The 24,658-nt window shown below is 39.4% G+C and overlaps 1 protein-coding gene across 13 annotated transcripts in view; it reads right to left on the reverse strand.

Annotated features, from left to right (window-relative positions):
* Nucleotides 1-24,658, reverse strand: part of MCTP1 (multiple C2 and transmembrane domain containing 1) — a 180,321-nt gene that overhangs the window by 3,256 nt on the left and 152,407 nt on the right. For all 13 annotated transcript variants that reach the window (XM_083576633.1, XM_083576639.1, XM_083576641.1 and 10 more), the window contains 2 exons: nucleotides 18,267-18,320; nucleotides 769-878 (listed from right to left, as the gene is read on the reverse strand). In XM_083576633.1, coding sequence (XP_083432759.1) covers nucleotides 769-878; nucleotides 18,267-18,320 — 164 coding nt within the window. The remainder of the gene's footprint in view (nucleotides 1-768; nucleotides 879-18,266; nucleotides 18,321-24,658) is intronic.

Genomic DNA, 24,658 nt, shown 5'->3' on the forward strand with positions numbered 1-24,658 from the left:
ACCTTCCATCTTATGCTGTTTCTGTATAAATAAACCTGATTTCACATACAAGTCTCCAATTACCTTCATTCCAATAAAAACAACACAGGGCACATGCAGGAACCCCTAAAACTTCTCACCGCTCAGAGCTTGGTGAGATCCTGCCCCAAACAGGTGCTGATGGCGGGTGCCGCGGGAGAGGCAGGAGAGACAAAACACAACCAGCTGCCCTTGCACAAGGCTCTGATTTTTAAACACACCCATTTTTATTTAAATCATTCAGTGTTGCTTTCAAGTGAGTTCTTTAGGAATGGGTTTAAGTCTCTGAAATCCTTTTGATTCTACCTACCCCATCTTCTCAGGCTCTTGCGCTGAAGTTGCCCAAGAGCCCATACAAATAACCTGTTTGCCCCACATCAGCACCTAATGTGCTCTTGCCATTTGGCAGGATGATACAGAGTACCAGTTATTATCAAGAGTGTCAGGGGCAGCTTGGCCATCTGCATGGTCTCTCTTGTCACAAAGTGTTAAGCTTATGAACTATGACTCAGAATTATTTCTTCCTTCAGAGATGCACTGCTATTTCTGTTCTGTACTACATATTTTTTGTAAAATCCTGATAAAAATCACAAACAGCGGCAAAACATGTATAATGTTATTTTGCAATGTACATCATAACAATGTTTTTTGTCTAAATTAAAACAGGTAACATTTCACAACTTCCTTGGGGAAACACAGGCATGTGAACACCATCTGAGAGCAACTGAGCACCAGTGTGTCAACACTCACTTCTTTATTCTTTCTCCAAAGGAAGCCACTTCATCAAGGATGTTCTGGACACTGACACACACTTCCTGGATGGCATAGAGCTTATTCATAAATCCTTTCTTTTCACTGTCCTAAGGATTATGAGAAAGAGGCCAAATCAGCAATCAAAGGCAAGTTTTGCTGGTCATACTGGAATTATTACAGTTTTCCCTAGAAACACATGGAAGCCACCATTAAAATTGTGTGTGTGTGTGTGTGTGTGTGTGTGTGTGTGTGTGTCTATCACACACACATTGTGGAATTGGTTATTTTCCTGTACTTTGAACTGTGTGCACAGAGGGCATATAAAACGAGTACGCAATAGTGGCTACCTTCATCTGTCACTGTATCAGTTTATTAGATATATGTTCCAATAATTCAGCAACTTGGTTTATTATTATTATTATATGTTGAGGATGCCAATTTCATATCCTGTGCACTTTGGTAAGAGATAAGTATCAGTATATTATCAGCTCACATTTCTGAAATGCATTTTCTGCTGCTGACAGCAGTATATCTACATTTCAAGATAATAAAAGCTTCTTTGGTGAAGTAAGAAACCAGACACACCTGGATTCTAAGGACAGGCACTTCAATTTTCCAGGGTTTGGCAATGTTTCTGTGCCTTTCCCCCACTGTATTAGAAAAGAGTGGTGGTATGTTGTTCTTAATCATAGGGAAGTAAAAGTACACATTTTGGAGATAAATTAACTTCAATACTTGATGCACAATGGCTCAGTGCAGACAAAACATGGTTTGCCATGATGTCAAATGGGCAAAACATAACTGGCCAATAAAGTAGAATGTGGACTCATGCTACAAAATGACTGATTTGGCAAACTAAGACTAATAATACTAATTGACTTTTGCCGTTGACCTATGATATGCCTTACTATATCAACTGACATTCTAAAGAAGCCTAAAACATATTAATATTTGTTAAAGGGCCATGGATGTCATGAGCAGAATTGGATAGGGTTTTGGGAGGAGAAGCTTGAGCTTCTCCTGTTCCTCTCTCCTTCTTCCCCAACTTCAAAACTCTATGTCCAAATCATAGAGCCAAAGCATTAGTTGGGATGATAAAAGCTTTATAAATGCACAGCATGTTTTAAACACATAACAACATGCAAATTTAAAAAATGTTCAGAGACCGATGACATGACAATGTCATTACACCACTTTAAGACCAAACTGCAAGGAGTATCATAAAAGTTATGTTCTTTGTAGTAACTGTAAAAATTTTCGTATATACACTTTGCCACAATTTTGTTAATAGTTTATCTGAATGTTTATCTGAATGAATAAACATCTGAATGTTTATTGTTGTTTTATTTTTATTTTTAAGTAATTGTTTCACACCATATGCTCTACTGTAAACAAAGATTAATCTCAATGCAACCTTGTTAAACAGTTTAAATATGAAAATTAATAAAAGCTACATTACAAAAAAGAAAAGTTCTGTTCTGTTTCAATATGTCTTAAGGTCTAATACGTAAGTTTATTAAAATAATATTGGCTTCATTTTTTGCACCATTGTTCTTTAGAAATTGAACTGGAAGAATGAATCATCAGGTAGCATTTAAGTACCCAAATATTACTGAACTAATTGTAATGATTCAATATACATTTGGATGCCATTCATGCTTAGAAATGACAATGCATTTTAAAAAAAACACTTTGCAAGGGTCACTGTGTTTTCCTTGTCCCTGTGAAAATATTAGCCCCCAAACCCTCTTCTTAATGATCCATGCCACTTGGATAACATACATCAAACTATACCCTGATATTTCCTAAGTGTTTATCTCCTAAGGGAAAACCTCATTCAGGAATCCTACATATAGTAAGCATGGTTGTGTAGTTGTATCCAAAGCTGTAGACCTCTAGGATATATAGGATTTTATTTTAATTAGTCATTTTGCTGCTGCAGCATTCTTTCCAGCAAATTTGATGATATAAGAGGACCATGAAACAATTATTCTGTTCATTAACTACTAAGTAAACAATAATCCAGCCTCAAGTCACAACTGTTTTCTGTTCCTACTTATGCCTCTTCAGTTTAGATTCCCAGATCTAAGCGTATCTTGATTCATCATCAAGTATTGTGTGGAAAGAATGCTATCAGAATAACAAAAACCATACCCCTTTCTCATATCTCTAGAGCTCAATAGAGATTTATTTGGAAGATCCTGAAGCTATTTTTCTTTACAAATATTTTAACAAGACCAACTTGTACCTTCTTGAATGCACATCTGTTCTAAATTTTCCCCCTTAATGGAAAGGACCACTATACTGCCTGCATTCCCACTGCTCACTCCTCTTTGGAGCTTAAAGGAAATTTGTTGACATATTCTGAGGCAAGCATAGACAAAACAGCATAGGAAAGAGGAGGCAGCCAGAAGGAGAAGGGTTGAGGTTTGCTTAAACTAATTCCACATGCCCCGTGAACCATTAGCTGTTTTTTATTTCCTGTTCCAAAGATTTGCAGAGAAAATAATCTGGGCTGGAGAAATGCTACACTTTTTCCTAGTACGCTGCTGTGTGAGCCACCTTCAGCGAACCAAAAGTCCTTAATAATCCATTTTTCAAACACTACTGGTATTTCCTGTCCAAACAAAGATGGACTGTAACTGGAATCAATTTTATCATCTGTATGGTTACAAGTGCCAACTTTCTGGAAATAATTGTCTTTTAAATACTGGGTAAAATTGCAAACAACAGTTTTACAGCTATTTAATTTCCATTGTATGTTTGTGTGTGGTTAGTTTTAACAAAAGCAAGGGTTTTTTAAATTTGAGTTATCAGGTTAATCTTGTTGCTTTTCTGGAATTCCCAAAAATCAAAAGAGATTCAGTGGGGGGGGGGGTGTAAAAATTTGTTCCTTTAACTACTCTGCAGTAACTTTTATAAGGTGGTATAATATGCTACATAGCAGAATAAAATATATAGACCTTGTTGATTCCACATACTCCTCAAATAATTCTAAATCCAATACAGTACAAGTTTCAAGATGGGTGTTTTGTCAAGATTCTGAAAAATCTTCTGCCGTTTCGGTTACTCATAAATAAATCAGCAGGTCATGATTTCCCCTCAAAACATATTAATGTATTAAAAAGGCGAGAACAAAAAGTGATGCACATTATTTACTTTTACCCTCTCCTCTGGGAGGCCAAGCAGGGCTCCTAATTGGCTGGCTGGGGTACTCGCCATACGGCAAACTGCTTATGAAATGGAGGAAAGATTTCAACAGCAGTTTGTGATATTACAGAAAGGCTACCTGCTGAAAGAAACCAAAACCATCTAGTGCAGGCTCTTTCCCCCCTTAATGACAGAATTTGGCCTGCCGCACCAGATAGTTCACAAAGTTCTAGGCCGTTTTTTCAGACACAGAGCATTCCAGAGAGTGACATATGTCAGTGAGAGCTGGAGGACCTGTTGTAATAGTCACATGCATATTTCTAGCCTGCGCTTAACGTCATGATAGCTGAATGAAGTGTTACTTCTGTTTGGAAACATTTAATTCAGGGTTTGATTTGAAGATCTAGTCCCAGAGGCATGTTGAAAACACACCAGAGGCAGAATTTCTGTGGAGGGGCAGTGGAAACAGAATTTGCAGAATTCTATCAGCATGGCTTCGGAATCTATGAGTTCTTGAAATGGCTTTTGTAGCCATGGGAACTACAGAACGCTGAAGAAAACAACCAGAAATGTAAACAACCAGAGATCTCAGTCTTCTGAATCTGTAAGAAGGGAGCAGGATATATTCTAAATGCCATGTTTATGAACATGCAAAATCTTGCTGCAAGGATTAAGTCCTTACTTGTTTATTCTAATTCTGAAAGAATCCTGTGATAAAAGAGTCTGAAAAACTGCATCTGAGATAACACAGTAAAGAACACAACCTTATACAAGCTTTACTTGATATAGCTTTACTCAGAAGTAAATTCAGCTATGTTCAATGGGCTTGCTCCCTGGTAAGCTGTAGCCTAAAATCTTGCAGTGCATCCTCACATCCTAACACACGGGTCAGGAACCTGTGGCGTCCCAGAAATCATTGGGACTCTGTCAACCCATGTCAACCCATGTGGTCAGCCCCTGTCAACCCATGTGGTCCATGTCTCAGATTAACAGGAGCTGCTGTCCAACTACATCCAGACTGCTCCTGTTTCGGGCTCCAAAATGTCACTCGTGTGCCCTCTAGGACATTTTAAGCTGTGTCTCAAACAGACCAAACTAACCACTCCCCCCCCCAATGAATTGTTTTAGGCATGTGTGCTTTTTCTCCCTGTTGGGTTTTTTTTAAAAAAATAACTCTTCTAGACTTCACCATACGAGTTCATCCAAGTATGTAAATACATCTCACCTGTTTCTCAGTGGTTCCCCTTTTGCCTCCTATCCTGTTTGCTCTACCAGAGTTCAATACTGGAGGAAGTAATATGTCTGAAAATTAAGTCTTTGGAAATGGAATACAGTTTACTTTCCTTAATGTGATATGGCACTTCAGTCAGCTCTAAGTTTAAGAAAAATCTAGCAGCATTGTCATGCAAATATTTTTAAAAGTTCTTGTAGCACCATAGACTGGCATTTCATAGAATCACAGAATCTTAGAGCTGGAAGGGACCCAAGGGCCATCTAGTCCAACCCATAGCTGTCAACCTTCCCTTTTTTGCGGGAAATTCCCTTATTCCAGCGCCGTTTCCTGCTGCTTCCTGCTGCTATCCCGGATTGTTAGATAGGCTGTAGACTGTCCCTAGGACAGGTGAGGCTGCTGATCCCTTATTTTTAAATCTGAAAGATGAAAGATATGGTCCAACCCCCTACAAAGCAGGAATCTCCTAGCAAGGGGCATGAACGTGCTCAGGCTGGGACCCCCACAAATCACATCTTGCTAATGCTGGCATGGAGGATAAGATTTGAGGTGAAAATCCTTGTTCCAAACTAAGCTCTTATTGTGTGTTTTAAACGCGACACTATTTAGATCTCGGAGTAAACTATCTGGGGCAGCAATCCTTGCAAGGTGGATCAGACAAAGGCCAGGACAAAGATGTGCAGCTCTACAATGTCTGAATCTACAAATTTGATATCCCCATGTATAAACGGAGGAGTTAATACATCACGTAAATGTGATAAAGGCAAGCAATTTGACCGCACATCTAACACACAATGTTTCCGCAACAATGGCACTGTTTGGGCCTCTGTAAAAACATTTTCCTTCCCAAAATAGTACTTATGGCTCATTTCAGTGAGTCTCAAGGAAAATATCACCAGCTACAATATAAGAATTCAATGACAGCACTCATCTCCAGTATTTGTCAGGTAGGTTTTGTATTATTTATTGTCTTGTAAATAAAGTTTAAATGCTTTTTCCCCCAGCCTTGGTTGCAAACTAGCTACCCATTTTCAGTTCAACAGCAGGGAATAAAAGCTGCCATCATTTGATGTCTTCCTCCCCCCTCCCCCCCCCCCGATTCTTTGTGCCTCCTTTCCATGGATTTCATTATAGCTACTGGAGGTATATATTGTCAGATCTAGGGCACAGCAATGCTAAGTAAACGGGGCGGGGGAGGGTTGTGAAATTTTTATGATCCTTGGAACAGGAGTGGAAGACAGAACATATTCAGCCTCCTGCACTTTCTCTCCCCCATCCCTCAAAAGAATATGTGTGTGTGTGTGTGTGTGTGTGTGTGTGTTCTTCTCAAGCCTAGTAGCTTGCTTCAACTTTATTAACACACACCCCTAAGATGCTTGCAGGTTTGCTGAAGATTAGATGGCTACAGACATTTTGTCAGATTCCAGACATTTAGAGCTGATTCACAGATGCAGGCACATTACTTGAACAGTTTTCATTGGGGCAACCATGTTATTCTGTTGCAGCATCAGCTTAGTAACTTGATTACAAGGAATGACTAGCAGCTAAATGCTTCAGCTCAACATTTCTAGTAATGTTAAAATTCTCTCTGCTGGTTCATACACGCATACAAGTCATTGCTGCAGTTATCAAACAGTTAACAGGAATGTGTGAACAAGCCCTTGGGATGTAAGATGCACAATTTTAGCCTAAATAGAATATGATCTGAAATCTGTTCATGAGCAGAGACCCATATAATTTTACGCAACACGTTTTTCCATTTATATACACAGCCTATTCATTCCCACAAAGAGATGAATTCAGGGCATGTTCTGTATTCCCTTTACCTGTGAAATTTAATGGGCTCTTAACTAGCTACACAAAGAAAATTAATGGCACTAGCTTGCCATATACCTAATAAATGTCTTTTCTAGCTGCTGACAAAGGCAGCAAGGGCAGCTGGAGGTCTTAATATGATTTTTGGGCTGTTTGGATGAGGATCAATGGCACTGTAGACTGGGCAGGAGAGAGTTTTCTCTCTGCCCATTAGCCAACTTTGGATGAAGTTTAACAGTTATTAACAAAGCCACACCTGAAAAATAAATATAAATATATTCTGCAGTCTACATGCCGAAATGTACCAGGTGAGATTCAGAAGGAATACTCAATACACAACCACAACATATTATACGGAAGTTAATATGGAAGGCTACCAGATTTCCACTGGATATATTCATGCATTACACTGGTCAACAACAAATTTGTTGTCTGCATTTTTTCAGTTGATTTAGGACGAATCTGATGTGCTGAATCCAAAAATCACATTGGTTTTGCTCAATCAGGTCAAGTTTTTGAGCTATGGCCACATGTTATTTTTTGACGTTTTTGTTCACATGTACGCTTGTGTGGAGCATTTTAGAAGAAGTTGGTGGGGCTAAAATGCCATGTCGAATAATTGTTTTGATTGGAAATGATTATTTTAATGAAAAGAAGTATTCAGGTCCGATAGTTCTGGGTGATTATGTCGAAAAGGGATCAGTTTGAAGTCATAAAACCTCGAAATCTTCCATAAATTGGTGCAGCAAAGCATAAAGTTGCTTACCATGCTTATTTTGGTATCAAACTTGGTGACCAGGATAAAGCTTGGGTGCCACACATGGTGTGCAAGGCATGCGCCGAGACTCTACGTGGGTGGACCAATGGCAAGAAGAGTCTGAACTTTGGAATTCCCATGGTTTGGAGGGAGCCGACAAACCATGTCACTAACTGCTACTTCTGCGCTGTTGATGTGACTGGGATCAACAGAAAGAACCGGAGCAGCCTCAAGTATCCTGATCTTCAATCAGCACGTTGTCCTGTAGCTCATTGTGATGAAATTCCAGTGTCTATCTTCGGATAACTTCCTGACATTAGTTACGAAGATGCCTCCAGTGTTGAAGGACATGAAGAAGAAGAAGTGGTTCTTGAAGATGATGCTCCACGTCCATTTTCCCAAAAGGAGTTGAATGATCTAGTTCGCGACCTCAGCTTGTCAAAGGACTCTGCCGAACTGTTGGCATCCAGATTGAAGGAAAAAAACCTCCTCTCTGACAGTGCTCGCATCAGCTTCTTCTGCAACAGGCATCAAGAGTACCTCCGTTTTTTCTCAGAAGAGAAGGACTTGGTGTACTGTGCAGATATTGCGCAGCTTCTGCTCAAGCTTGGAGTGCAACAGTATGCACCCAGAGATTGGAGACTGTTCACTGACAGCAGCAAGCGATCACTGAAATGTGTTCTGCTACACAACGGCAACCAGTTTGCCTCTATACCCCGGCTCACTCGACTACACTGAAGGAGAACTATGAAGCGGTGAAGTATGAGCTGGAGCAAATTGGTTATGATCAGCATAAGTGGTTTATTTGTGTTGACCTGAAGATGGTGAACTTTTTGTTGGGACAACAGTCTGGCTTCACCAAGTACCCATGTTTTCTGTGCATGTGGGATAGTAGGGACCGTGCTCAGCATTACACGAAGAAGGACTGGCCTGTGCGGGAGGAATTTGTGCCTTGCAAAGAAAGGAACGTCATCAACGACCCTCTGGTGGACAGAGACAGAATACTCTTCCCAGCGCTGCACATCAAGCTCGGCTTAATCAAGCAGTTCACCAAGGCTCTGGACAAGGATGGTGACTGCTTCACTTACTTGTGCCAGGCTTTTCCAGGATTGACCATGGAGAAGTTGAAAGCTGGCATCTTTGACGGTCCTCAGATCCGTCAGCTCATCAGAGATCCAGAGTTCGGAAACTCAATGAACGAAGTGGAACTGGAAGCGTGGAAGGCATTTGTTCTGGTAGTGAATAACTTTCTGGGCAACAATAAGGCCAGAAACTACGCAGAACTTGTCAACAACATGCTGACTGCTTTCAGAAACCTGGGCTGCAACATGAGCGTCAAGATGCACTACCTATTTTCACATATGGACCGGTTGCCTGAGAACCTGGGTTCAATGAGTGACGAGCAGGGGGAGAGATTCCATCAGGACATGAAAGAGATGGAGACCAGGTATCAGGGTCGCTGGGACGCAGTCATGATGGCTGACTACTGTTGGACTCTGAAGAGAGACCTCCTTGCCGCTGAGCATTCCAGGAGTTCCAAGAAATGGAAGTTCAAGCCCTGAAGTTTGAAAAATGGTGAAGCAACATGCAATTTACGTGTACTTACCTTTATCAATGCCCACCATTCAGTTTACAGTAATCGATGTTTCTATCAGGTAATCAATATATGTTGTTGGAAAAACATTTTTTTTCTCTTAAAAACATATTTAGGGTGATATGTGTTGACAAAAATCAGCTGATAATGCCACAAAAATGTAATCGATTTTGTCACAATATCTGATTTTTTTTCAAATCCACATAGCACAAAAACCTGACCTGATGGAGAGAAACGGATGCCATTTCCTGATTCAGCAGTGCAAAAATACCCTAAATCAGTTGTAGAAATCTAGACAACGTTCAAAAAGTAAAAAATTGTTGCCCAGTGTTATCTATATGTATTGTACGGAGCACTACTGACTTTCATTATGACTCAGAACAGAGGCAGATACTGATCTCTGACATTACACAGGCAACATTCCTTTTTGGTCTTCCCCACCACAGATGGGATAGATTCAGGAATCGTTTCGTCGCTACTGCAAAAAGCTTCAAGGTGAACTAGGTTTTAGAAAACTGATCCTTCACCAAATATGCAATGAATAACAACTTTCACTATATATTCTGGACAATGGGTAATATTCCTGTGCATGTTTCACTTGTGTGTGTATTATATCGTTTCCTTACAATGGCCATTTTCTGTTAGCTATGTGTTACGGAGAAATAATGGATATTCTCCAGCAAGGCTTACCCAAAACACTAGAGAAAACACTGGAAAAGTCACCAACGCGCAGTGCTTTCCCACCAAGTCACTGCAAATAACTGTAGTCATTGAGTTATGCTAAAATGATGTGAATATAAAGAAGTTCCCTTGGCAACCAGAGGCAGCAAATCCTGATTGGATGCAGGTTAAGTGTTTTGTCTGAAATCTCTTCACACTACAGGGAAAAGGAGCCGTATTCTTTGTTGCAAGATTTTTCATAGAAGAAAAGGGAGATACAAGGAAAATAGTCCTCTCTTTCTTCCTTTCCTTTGGCAGGAATGGGATCTCAGTAGACTAGAAAATACAGGGGTTTGCCCTGCCTGGAATAAGGACACAGATCACAAGCATGAGAAGGAATGAGCTAAATACAAAAGGAGCCTAAAGAAGAAGGGGGAGGAGGGAAAAAGGCTAGAACACACTGAAGCTATGTTTAGAAGCATTAAACAAATCTTACAAATAGGCAGTCTATTAAATGGAGAATAAGAATTAGAAAAGCAGCACCAAAAATACAGAATGCAATGCTATCATGGATAAAGCTACCATTTGTTTAGGCACACAGAATAACTGCTTCTGTCTTAAGGGAGGAGTGCTGATTGTTATATCTAGTGTAGCAGAGGCAGAGGCTACGTGGGACCTTCAACTGCTCCTTGAGTTGTTCTAACCAGGAACAAGAAACATGGTAGGCACACTTGGGAACTTCCTCACTCAGGCCCATTCCTAACAGGTTGTATCTGCAGAAGTGGTAGAAATCCCCCATGTAAAGGCGAACTTGCCTAATTGGCATTTTGCAAAACGATACGCAAACTGAAACATAGACATACTTCAAAATTCGTCCCTTTCTGAGTTATTCAATGCAGTTCCACAGCCAGGTAATGTGCAACGAAAATGCATATACTATGGTAAAAGCATGCATATAATAGTGAAAATAATATACAGAAATGCATTACATTAGTCAAAAATGCTTTGCAAAAATGTTCACATTAGGCAAATTGCGTACGAAGAGGTGTAAGTTAGGAGAAATAGACACTAAAGTGGTTGATTTTTCATGAGAACCCCTCTTTACTGCAGACTGCTGTGGAAAGGTGAACTGAACTTGAAAAGTGAGAAGCTAGGAGAAACTAAAACTGAAATATTTGTCCAGCTCTAGTAGTATCCAAGGGTGGTTTTGGGCTAGCAGAAGCAGCTTCCACACACAAATGGCAAGGCACCAAATTTTCAGCAATCTTCTGTACCGACTGCAGCTCTCCATGCAATATCTCATTTCAGAGGATCCCCCTACCTTCAAAAACAGTTTTAAGGGTGATGCAGCCAATAGAGGGGATTGCTGGAAATCACCAAGTAGAATTAAAAGCTTTGCATATTCGTGTACATTATATAGCATCATCCTGAGCTCAATACACATACCAATGTCTAACTAACCTCTCCAACTTGATGCAATGTCATGATATCAGATTATAATGCTTGGATACCATTAGAAAGGTAAAGGATAAAAGAGGGGGGGGGATGCTTAAACTGAAATTATGGACTTACAATGCAAAAAAGGATACAATTTGTTTGGAATAGGTTTAAGTGGGCAATACACTTTACTGTTACTAACACTTTCAGCTAGCTTCATTGCCACTATGAACATCTTTAATAATAAAAAAGTAATTAGGGCTGGTTGATTTAAGAGGAAAGAACTCTAAAACTATGACAGTGATGACTTAATATTGCAAATTACAGTTTTTAGTACAGGTAATTTAGCATACCAAATCACAGTTCTAATTTCTTTCCACAGGGCAAAAGCAGAAGAAATGTACTTGTGGGGGAGGGTGCGACACTCAAAAGGAAAGTCTCTTAAAAAGAAAAACCCTTGAAAAGATTAAAAAATGTAACCTACTTATTCACAAAAGTGCTCCAGCCATACAAGAGGGCCAGATAGCTCATCTTCTAAATCATATATCCGAATGTATATATTTAGATGAATGTTTCCGAAGAATAGTGGGAATGATGTATCCCAAATAAATGTGTAAGCATACACACTATACTGATTTGTTCAAAAAGAAAGAAAGAATTGTTGATTATTCCAATGAAGTATTAATATATGAATTAGGTATCTTCTTGAGTAACTTCCACAATGCTGAGTAGTGAATGGAAATAGCCACTACAAAATATAGAAACTGAAATAGTGTTGTAATTTACCTCTACACATATTGATACTCTTTTTTAAAAAATTACCACCTCGAAAATGCACATAAAGCATATTGCCAGGTCTTGCAGATACCACTGATGGTAAGCAAGGCCATTTTGGGTAGAGATGAGTGAACTCCCTTCACTTATTTTGAACTGGGACCAGAAGTTACGAGCATACATGTAAAAGTTCCGCCCCCTTCTTCACTTATTCTAAATCCACTTGCAATTGCACATTCCTGGTTCTGGGGGCAGCAGGCGGTTGAAGGAACACAGAGGAACGATTTCTTTCCTCCCTCAGTGGCTATAGTGCTTGCTTGCATTTAGAATGTGGAAGTCGCTGAAAGTGTCATATCCCAAACAAAGGAATTACAAACTAATCTGATTAATTAGAAACTCCTTGGCTAAAAAGGCAGAATGGTGGAAGGAGTGAGGCTGACTGAACCTGCCTGCCTCCTAAGTTTCTTTCTGAGAGGGCTGCCTAACTTCCCTTAAAACAAAAAGTAAGGTCAGAGCCTGGGGCCCCTTGAAAACAGCCCTGTTGCAACTGTGCCATTGATAATCCATCCTTGAACATATTTATATATGAGCATGTTTTTTAAAAAAATTGCTCTTCTTGCTGCCTATTTTGACCCCAAGTCAAACCAACACTAACATTTTAAGAAGTTATCCCCCCCCTTTTTTCCTTTCTCAGGTGTATAGTGACAAAACATCTTATGTCAACACAAATATTTTTGCAGAAAAACAGGCAGGAAACAAGTGGGACGTACAACAAGATGTCGCAGTGTATCCTTCTTACTAAAAGGAATGCTCTTGTTTCGGGTTTTAACCAGATGTTCACACCAAGGAAGGCATTCCACTATTTTCCCCTGGCTGGTCACAGAACCATTTCTGAACTTCCTTGCTGCCATTCTAATATTCTGTGGCTACTGAACGTACTCAGTCCTCAATGGTTTTGCCCTCTTGTTTGTCAGTGGTCTCAACTGAGCTTCAATCCTGTTGCCACTCACCATTTATTAGGCAGAGTGATTAACGTTATGGAATCAGAGTTGCACCATTTTTTAAAAAATACTACACCCAAACAAATTAAATTAGTCCCTGCCAGTTAAAATGTCATGAGATATGTAGCTTCCAAGAATAACCAGAACACACTTTTTCCACAATGCAGAACCACCACAGAATTAGCTTGCATGGAAGCAGTTATTACTAATCTTCCAGTATATGGCCCTATTTGGAAGAGTAAGAAAGCCAAAGAATATAGCACAGTTAAACAAATAAAACTTCACAGAAGGAAAATTCTCAAGACCAGATCTAATTTTCCTTTCCCATTAATCTTCATGGCCATTAGTTCTAACATCTTGGTTGTTCACCAGCATGAATTACACCTATATAGCCAATGGCTAATTTCCGAAAAGAAAAATGTACAGGCATACCTCGGAGATATGCCGGGTTTGGTTCCAGACGACCGCAATAAAACAAGTATCGCAATAAAGTGAGCCGCACCATTTTTAAAAAGTTTCCCAGTGCATATAAAAGTTATGTTTACACTATAGTATAGTCTATTAAGCCAGGCTTGCTGGCTGCAGGGGGGGGGGACCAAGCTCTAGCCCTAGCCAGGTCAGAAGAGGGGCGATGGCAGCAGGAGACTTCCTTTCCCTGGAAGCAGCTGAGCTGCCCACAGCTGCACCCATGTCCTCGTAAAGAGAAATATTTGTAAAGCGCAAGGTGTCCCTGTATAAGCTTAGGCCCATCTGCAAGCCAGAAACTCTGATATAATGGGTGGAGCTGGTTAGTGGAAGGTTCCTAGGAGGTATGAACAAATACATTCCACAGAAGGACTCCTTTAACAAGCAGTTCATTTTTAATATTCTCTTTAATACTTCAGGGCTATAGTTTTAAAATGTCCTTGTCCAGAGCTTGGACATACAGTAATTGAAATGTTTAATTCTATAATAAATAATTACATAACCTCATTAGATTCAGAAATTCCCAGCAAAATATATTTCCATTGTGTTATTTTGTAAACCCATTCTTAGAACATTTATCTATACATTTAAGTAACAAGTTCCCTAAATCCAGGGGCATTTTAGTAAAGAGAGAAATCTAATTTAGTTTATGTTCCTAAACAGTTAATAAAGTTAAGAACTGCCTTCAATATGACTTGCGTTATACTTGGAATACTCAATAAATTGATCACTGTTATGTATATTATATTTGACGAAAGAGAGAAAGCTCCTTGCAAGAATCAGAGTAATGTATTCAATAGTTTGCAAACCCACAGTCCCAGAGAGACTAACACAAGTCCAAATGTGATCTCTCAATGCTGAACTCAGAATGGCTACTGCAAGTTAATTCAGAACCATACAGTGCTGCTTTTGATGTCAATTGCCTTAATGTGAGATCAGGAACGATTGCTGCATTATGATAGATCAAGGCTGCTTTCAAAAGTGATGCTTAGAGTGTCTTTTAGTTATTAACACTTTGAAGAAAATGTTAATATGGCTAATTCTGCATTTAACACAAGAAACAAGACATTTTTAATTTGAGTGACAGCCCCTAGAAACAGGGTTGTAAAATTTGTGAAGAGACATGGCTTTGAAGATGGGCATGATTAATTCCTGACTGTCCCAAGTAAAACCAGCACCAATTTAAGGACATATTGGGAAAGTCAAAGTTATAAGAGTAGCTTGTTTGGACCAAGGGGTTATGGAAACCAAACAATTTTTCTGTTATCTTTCATTGCATCTGATTTTTTCATCCTGTCCTTTCTGAAGGATTCCAGTGACAACCAGCAGGCATCAAATAGGTGGTGGCCTTTGCCATCACACAAGGCAGGCAGGTATTCTTAGGTTGAGGAGGTGATCTGGAGTTTCAAATTATTTGACTGTCTGACTAAACACCAGAAGAGCTGATCACACCCCTTAGTTCAAGCTGCAGGCACAGCTGGAATAGGTGATCAGAGGGAGGAATTTGCAGAACAAGCAGTAGCTACATATGTAGGAAATTGAAATTCTGCAACATTTGGGGCTTAGTCTAGCAGTATTGAGTTTTACCTGTTGGGCTATATCCAATGTTAGTAATACTCAGAGTAGGCCTGTCAAAATGGACAGACTTAACTCAATTTATTTCCATGGATCTACTCTGAGTATGACTGACACTGGTTATCACCCACTGATTTGAATTTAACCAACTGAATATTCAACTGTAATATTTAGAATGTTTTAAACAGGATAACAGCAAACAAGGTAAGAGTGTTCTATGGCACATGACTTGAACATCAGTGGAAGAGCAAGTCAGAACAATGTAATGCGATCAATACTGAAGTGGGCAAGAACTACACTTCTCCAGCCACTTAAAAGCTCCTCATAGGCTACTAACAAACATATATCACAGAAAGGTTAATTATTCTGCTCATGAATCTACAGTTTCTTTGGGGCCGTCAGAGAGAAAACCCTTTTCATCTAAAAACCTATTGCAGGGAGTGCCCACACAGGCTTTCTAGAAGTAGTCAAGGAGTTATCCATTCATTTTGAGTAAGAGGCAAATATCTATACCAGTTCTGAGGAAAGACACTTTTCATAATCACCCAACTATCTGCTAAGTGAAAACATATGGCGCAGTTTAGGCAAAGCTTGCCAAAGGTCTTTATTGAATGGAAAACAGGTGCTCTTGTTGTCTGCCATGTAATACCCTATTTACCCCCAAGTCCAAAGGTTACTGGACTAATAGTTGCCTTGTGGTAATCGGGGAAAACTAAGTTACTTGGCATGGTCAAACATCTGGGACATATTTTATATGCTTGCAACATATGCTTCAGCTTCAATTAAAGTGAGGCTTTGGCACATTTATTAATCTTTTGACTTTTATTCTATAAGGGGACCCACTGACCTCACTTTGCTATTTTACCAAATGAGAAAACAGAAAAGTAATGAGAGCTAGAGGTCAGCATCAATCAACACTGCAGAATTTACATTTGTTTTCTCTCAAAACTGTATTATACACACCATTAAAATGTGTGAATTCACTCTTGTTGTGTATTATACACAATTATCCATGCAATACAAGTCTAGTTTAGGGTATGGAGGAGAACTAAAACTAATCCTTCTAAAATTCTGCAAATGTAAAGGTTCTCTTCCAAAAATACAGTGTCTAGTCTCTAGGAATGCTTTGCAAAATAATCCTGTGTACATTATTTGCATCAAACTATAGTGTTACATAAACCCAGACACTTATGAACATTATATTGTGAATATTCAGTCTAAACGTTTTCCTATAAGAATAAATAGTACGGAATTCATATCTTCATGGTTTGAGTAGTTATATTCAATAAGTATTTTGGAACCATTTTGTTGGATTCAGACTGCCAAATACCGTTCCAGATAGTATGCTATTTTTAGCTTAGTATGGTTTGCTTGTTAAGTAATTTACACAAGACAATAAAATACTTTTCTTGATTACTTAGTAACAAAAAGAATGGGTCAATTCCTTAATTACTAAGTAGCTAAGATTTATTTAAACAAAGGGTATATTAGAAGTACTTATGTGTATACATTTTACAGGTGTTGCAGATATTTCTATGGATACAAAAATTACTGGACATTCCCATATAATATGCTATAATTATAATGAAATATGAACAAGAGGAGGAAAATACTCACAAATGGATAGCAGACCTACGTTTATCAGAGGAGAAATGCTTTTGAGTTAATATACAAGCTCACTACATCTACATGGCTGACCTTCACAATAAATCACATATTCTGTTGCCAGACATATACACTACTGAAAGAAAGCACACGTGGCTTTGCACAAAGAAAATTTAGGTATGACGTTATTTCATGATTGCAGCTTGTATCAAAATGATTTAAATGTGTACAAGGAAAAAAATGCTGTCTCTGTCTCTTGAATGTTAAGATAATAAGGAAATAGTCCAAATTTTCATCTTTCAAAACACAGACCTTAATTGTTCAAAGGGCTAACTAATCACAGTGAATTTTCTGACACTTGAAATGTTTAGTAGCTGCCAGCCTACGAATTCTTATAGCGGTACAGAACTGTACATCTCTACTAGCAACAAAGGTCAAGGGCATAAATTAAGATACTTTTTCTTTCTTTCTCTAGCCTTAAAAAAAGTCAGTGCTTTATTACAACAGAAGTACAAGAACGTTCGTAAAGGTCAGTGTTTTCTGTATTTAACGTGAAGTGCTTTAAAAGAATCTGAATACTTTTCTCTATAAATGCCCTCATTTCAAAACTTAAAACACAACAAAACATTTATCTTGCTGTACTTTTACTTCCCCACAAACCAGTCCTGCCAACTAATGCCATTGCTTCACTCTTACAAGGTCATTCTAATTTCCTCTCTGTGCCTCTTCCCTCCCCTCTAGGGACGACCATGCAGTCCTATTGCTTGCTTCAATAACCTGTATAAACTAGCTGTTATTTACTGTGGTGGCAAATCCTCGACCTGACCAGCAACCTAGGAACTGAGCAACATTCTCAAGAGCTAAAAGAGCTACCATAGTCCCTTAGGTTGATGCTGGGCTGCACAACACCAATCCCAAATCCATCTGTAAGAGGCCCATGAGAATTGTGATTATTTAAATATCATATGGAGTGAAACACGCACCAAACATTTTTCTGCCAAGTAATTCTCAGAAAATTATAGATGGCAATAGACCACCTTCAAACAGTGTGGCTTTTCTATTTTTACAACATTTCTTCCCACAAGTAAGTACAGCCCTATTTGTAATACTCAAGACAGGACAAATTTTTGTCCTTCAAAAACAGTTGTCACTGCAGTTATCTTCACAACAGCTATCAAGTTCCAGACAAGCTGAATTATTTTTGTTCCTGGTAGGAGAAAAAAAAATTGACCCAGCTCTGGACAAAAAAGGGAGGATTTATAGTCCTCTTTCCCTTCCTACAATATACACTGGCATTGTTAGGATGATAAACAGCTCTGTCCAATTTTCTGGACTAAAAACACTTCAGCTCCTTTTTAACTGTCTGCAAGAACAGTGTCATGTCTAAATTCTCCCATCCCCAGGTACCCAAGTGCTAGGAAAGATAATTACCTTGTCATCTCTGTCATCCTCTTCTTCCTCGTCCTCTAGCATGTCCTCCACTACCTGCAGACACAAACAGGAGTAGTTGTCATGAGTCAACAAGCTAGTGTTTTGTTCTGCCAAATCATTAAGCCTTCTGTGGTTGGAAATCTTTATTAAATATTTCCAAATAAATGCACAATAGGAAAATTTAACCTACAGTTTCAAACTATGGTAATACTCTGAAAAGCTTTGTCTTGTATGCAATCCCATCAAGATGGTGCCCTGATTTGAATGCTATGTTAAGAAAAAAGCATGGCTCATTATGAATGTGCACGCCGAGTCCGCACTCGTCACTTTGCTGCTGTTTAGCACTCAGCTAAGTCATAGTTTGGTTTAGCATGTCATCTGAACCCAAAATTGTGGTTTAGTTTTCCTGGACAAACCATTAGCAGTAACCTATATAGGACGAACTTTCGTTATGGCTCATGGTTAGGATTTTGACGGCACACTAAGGCAAACTATGGCTTAGGTCAGCACAGCCCTAGAGCAAAGCAACCAGAAAGGAGTGAAGCAGCTGTGATCTTCTTTCCAGGACTCTCATAGCCCTGCCAAGCAATTGATCCTTGAACTGAAAGGAGATTTGCAATGATTGGGTGGAAACTAACTTATCATTGTAAAAAGCAAGCTGTATGACTGTATATATAGCAGACCAAAAACAAAGTAAAAGGTGGTCCCTGAAGGTAAAGAGTCCAAGGACAAGGACTCCTTAAATGAGTGCTAGAGCACTAAGATATACAAAAGGACCACATTGAGAAGCATAGAAATGGAATTGAAGAAACAGTAGATTTTTTCAACCACTGAAAGATTGCGACCTTCACCTAACAGGACACTATTTGCATGTTGACACTGTATTATTTATAGTATTACTGCAGTTACTAGACAGTTTGCAACCATATTTTGCATGATCACACTATGGCCATATGGTTATGACGGACGGTCTGTTGTGGCAAAAGCTGCAGTGAGCGTCAGGCTCATTCACTCCCTTCTTCCCTCCTCCTGCTTATCCAGAAACTGCTGCATTTGGTTTTACTTAACTGTGCTTTGCCATACTATCAAGACGAACAAATTGCGGTTAAGATTAATATGGTTATTTCAAACAATCTTTGAACCATAGCTACTGGAACCTACCATAGTAAAATTTAAGCACAATTCCAAGTCTGAACTAAGTAACATGCTGTAGTTGATCAAAAGGGGAAGTGAAAGAGCCCAAACACATCCTCCTGGCTGTAGGAAATGGGGAGACGAATGGAGGGCTGGGGAATGTGCAAACCAGAAATTCTCTGTGGCTTGTTTTATGACTTATCATGACTTCTGATATATGTATTAACAGCCAATATGTACCAAAATTTGTTGCCAAGGAGTGTGGTGGAGTCTCCTTCTTTGGAGGTCTTTAAGCAGAGGCTTGACAACTATATGTCAGGAGTGCTCTGATGGTGTTTCCTGCTTGGCAGGGGGTTGGACTCGATGGCCCTTGTGGTCTCTTCCAACTCTATGATTCTATGATTCTATGATTCAAAAGCCTTTGCATGCTTAACTCTTGTAACACAGTTTAGATTTAAGGTAGGTGATCACAACACTCTCACATGAACAATATAGTGTATGCAGAAGGCTAGGGTTATTTCTTTAATGTATTTCGCCTCAAAATTGTTTTGTTTTCATTGTTTTGGTTTCCAATTGAAATATTACGCAGGGCATAGATATATCTGATATGGACCTGTGATACAAAGATGAATAAATACTACTACTAGCAATAACCATATAAAATACCCTGGTTTCTTAAATTCTATGTGTAAGAAGGCTTTTAAAAAATATTCAAAGTAACTATTACCTAGGTATAAGATTCAGGAAAATCTGTAGCATAGGTTGTTTCTACACATGAGATTAATCCTAGCCATTTTCCCAGAACAGATTATAAACAGGGCCATCTATGTGATTTGATGATAGAGAAGTTTGTCTATTAAGCTGACTAGTCTTTGTGAGTAGTTATCCCTATTAAATAGCTGGGGGGGGGAGGTGACTGCTAAGGCTTGTAAGAGAATGGATACACACAGTGTAGGCTAGAGAAGGGGCAGAGCATGGACAGAAGTATTTCCCCTTTTAGAAATAAATTGTGGCAATGAATAGTCTCCATCCCAAATTGGTCATTATTCATGATGAGCAAACTCTCATTGAAAATCTATTTGGTCTTTTTACCCTTTCCTTGATAATACTGCGAGAGTAGATGACCTTGATCATTTCCTCCCAACTACTCTTGATGAAAGCTAAAAAAACTAAATGAAGCATGCCTGCTTCTATCCTATTAGTTTCTCTTTCCCAGCCATCTCTCTCCCCATATTGCTGAGAAGTGGAAGGGCATAAGTGGTGATGGGAAGGTCTTGCTAGAATCAGAAAATATATTTCTGGCTTGTCCTTAATAGGAAATGGAATTCATAAACAAGTCATGGAGAAAGTAAGGAAGAAGCCCTTCAGCAACATGCAGTGAAATTTTCTATAGGGGAATGGTTCAGGCCAGAGGCATTGCATCTTCCTCCCTAAGCCAGACAGAACCTTCCCAGGCTTTGGGAAAGGAAGTGCCAGGGGAACATTTAGGGGACTAGCCTAGTCCCCCTAGTCCGCTGACCACACGCTACTGAAGCCCTTATATGCTAGGTTTCTATGTGAACTGCACTTTGTAGGTCTATATGTTGTGTGAAGAACTTATACAAATACTTTTTAGAGACCATTATTTTTACTTGGTTTTTTTTAAAGCCCCCCCCCCCCATCCCTTTCCTAGCAATGCTTTCCCACTAAACAGCAATACTTCCTTTTATCCTTATAAGTTGAAAAGAGCAGCACAGGAGGAGTGCCAAAAACATGAGTCTTAATGTAGCTTCTGCTACTGTTTGTGCTGGAGCAGGCCATCAATGTTTCATTTTCATTGTCGATTCAAAGGATCACCTGAAGGTGTTGCAGGAACCAAAGTGTGGTTCTCAGGGGTGAGAGAACAACACTCCCTCCATCCTCTGTCTTTGGTTCTATCTTTCTGTTCAAATAACTCATGTGTTATTGGGGGCAATGCAAGTAATGCAGCCGACTTGTTGGAGAGAAAGTTTATTCCACAGCATATACATTTCAACTGCATTTATTCTGTAGTTATTTAGGATCATTTCAGCTTTGCTTTATAAGGCACTGCTGTTCCTTCTCAGACCTTTGGATGGCATAGCATCTAAATAGGGCATCTAAAAATATTATAGGGCAAACATTAAGGAAACAGTATTTTACTTAAGCTTTATGTAGGGGGGGGGGAATGCTTAACATCGCTTCAGAATCTGTGCTTTAAATTTTGCTGTCTGCAACCTTGCTTGAAATCCAGCATTATTAATCAAACAAAGGAAAGGCACGGGGGAAATCAGAAAGCTCTAATGCAAGCAGTTAAAAGTGACATGACCTTCTGTAATGTCACTTGTCACAGATGTATATGACACATAGCAGTGGAAGATATTGAAAGAACCTAATTCCTGGTGCTGATCCATGATTATTATACAAATATAGATGACACTTAAGAGCGCACATAAGATGGTCTCACATATTACACACGAGTTTCTTTATTGTGCTTACTGTTTAGCCATAAATTACACAATATGGCTCAAGAACCCTCTTCCCTTTCTGCTTTGCAAGGTATTTATTGACAAAAAAGCAAGACAGAATTATTTGTATGACAGCATTCAGACCATATATTATTTCCTCCTGCCAGAATGCAAGCATCATAGTATACGCATAACAAATGCAACAGAAATAGGCAGCAGACAACATGACACATAAGTTGCTTAGATGCCCATATCCATCCCAACATAGCAGATATAATTGCAATTGAAATATGCAGAATACATTGAAATCATGTAATTATATCGTTAGAAGAAGTGATGACTGATGCCCACTGGAACAGGGAGGATGGAAGGCAGGGAACCCAACAATGGGTGGAGCCAGGTCCAATTGACAGGCAGAACCAACGAATTCTAGCTTTGTCCCCATCCTCATCTTCACTGTGTCAGAATAAGAGGGATGAAGCTCCCCACCCTGAGCTGGTTATAATGGCAAGTGTGAGCTGGCTGAAGGCAGACTGAAGTTGACGGGGCAGCACCCCATTTGCCTTAATAGACCAGCCTTCACTGGTTGGAAGGAGACAGAAGTTCATCCAGTTTATACTCAGTAAGATACATAGTGTTGAACCAACACCATTGGGTCTCTGAGTTATTTTCCTGAATCAGGTATTTGCAATTGAAGGATTTGTTCTTTACAGGTCACTGGTTACTAAAGTTAAAAGGTTCCAGATGAGACTCAGGCCTTTGTCTGACCCCCCCACCCATGTAGCCAAGATTTATTTATTTCACTGAAATATTTATAAATTGCGCTTTCATACAGTTGTAATTGAAATTATTCAACTCCCATTGCAAATCAGGTTTATTATCAAAATTTACAGACTTTCAGCTGTTTGCAATGAGCAAATCAAACAAAAGGAATTGAAATAGCTTGACACAATGGATGCTTCAAGTGGTTCCCCCAAATTCAGCTGAAATTGCAGGTCTCAGGTTTAAAAGATCTTGGGTTTTAAGGGCTTGCTTGATTAACACAGGTTTTTCTTTTTTAAAAAAATGTTTGGGTATGATTCCTGCCAAACCTCTATCAAGAAGGGGTTTCACAAGGCAGGGCCCACCACACTAAAGGCCTGGCCAGCCAAACCTCAGGGGCAGGTGGGACCTGGTGCTTCACAGTCATCCCTCTCCCTTGGCTGCCTTCTAGGTTTGTGCTAACTTCAATTCCCTACCGCCCTGAATATACTCTAGTTTTGACTCCATTCAATTTTGGCTTTATGTTACCTTTGAATTGGCTATAGCAATCAAACTGGTCTTGTTGGCCCTCAACTCAATACTTCCAATGGTGTTTCTCTCGGTGTTTCACCTTCTGTGTCATGCAAAGACACATTGGGGAGCTTGATATCCTGATCAAAAGGAGGGAAAACAAAACCAACCAAGTAGTCCTGCCACAGATCAGCCTCTACAAACCAAACCACAGCATGCTAGACTAGACTAGAAGCAGAAAGCAGCAAAGCTCCCTGCAGAACGAACAGCCCCAGATGGTTCAAGCAACAGTGCTGACCTACACACCAAAAAACAAACAAACAAACATCCCAAGGACACAGTTGACTTTAAATTCTGGAGCTGACATAACTCCAATTGCAATGTAATACGGTTTAATATCACCAGACCAATGGCACTTTTAAATATGTGAAAGGATATTTCACAAAAAACATGTGAAAAGAGAAAAGGTTGTAGATGTGCAAGTGTGCTAATGCATGCAATGTTATATGTAGAAACAGACACACAACAAAACAGGCTCACTCCACGTAACTATCGTATCTATGTTGATCAGCCCAGATTATTATGTAACCTAGCACATGGCTGCAGTGGCGTAGCGTGGGGGGTGCAGGGGGGGCCGGCCACACCGGCCGCAACATCTGGGGGGGGCGCGCTCGCACTCGCAGCTCTCTGCCCCTACCTGCCTCACTCAGGGTTAGGGGGTGCAAATTACTTGCCTTGCCCCGGGTGCTGACAACCCACACTACGCCACTGCATGGCTGCACATTTCCCCTGCACGTAGCCAGGGTTATTAGTATATTATTAATATTATTGTTCTTTGAAACTAGATTCCTGTTAGGTAGGGTCATATTAATATGGCAATTTTACAGAATCACAGGGCTACTTAGCACTTTATGGTCATGATAGTTAAATTAGAGAAAAGGCATTTGATTAGCTCTCCTTGTGACATCAATATGACTTAAAAGAACTTAACTTTGGCTAAATCATGCCCTACACCTAAACATATGGAATATGAATGCTACAAACATTTATTTGCAATCATTTTGCATAAAGAAATGCTTCTTAGGGAACCTTGGGTAACAGAAACTCTGTATGGACTCTTCACTTGAGTGTCAAACCCGGGTAAACCTCTGAAATGAATAAAATGCAGAATGGCCCTTTTTGTCACTTGGCAGACAACACAGAAAAATGTTTCCCATACAAAGATAGGCAGTCCTGTTTTATTAACTGTACCACCATCGTGGTCCTGCACATATATAATAAGAATAGTGCTGACTTTAATGTTTACCAAGAAGCATAGAAACATGGCTAAGTTAAAAAGCCATACAACAATTCTGAAAGAATTGCATAATATAAAGAATGAAAGCTACAGAAAATCACAAGTCATGTGGGTATTCTCAATAGTTGAAAAATAATAAAAAGTGTAGGCATGTGAACTAGTGAAATGCTGGATAATCCTGGAGAACTCCGATATCATTCAGAGCACACCTGTTTTTTGAAAGT

This window comes from Podarcis filfolensis, assembly GCF_964270895.1.
Source record: "Podarcis filfolensis genome assembly, chromosome: 11".
In the NCBI taxonomy this organism is placed as follows: domain Eukaryota; kingdom Metazoa; phylum Chordata; class Lepidosauria; order Squamata; family Lacertidae; genus Podarcis; species Podarcis filfolensis.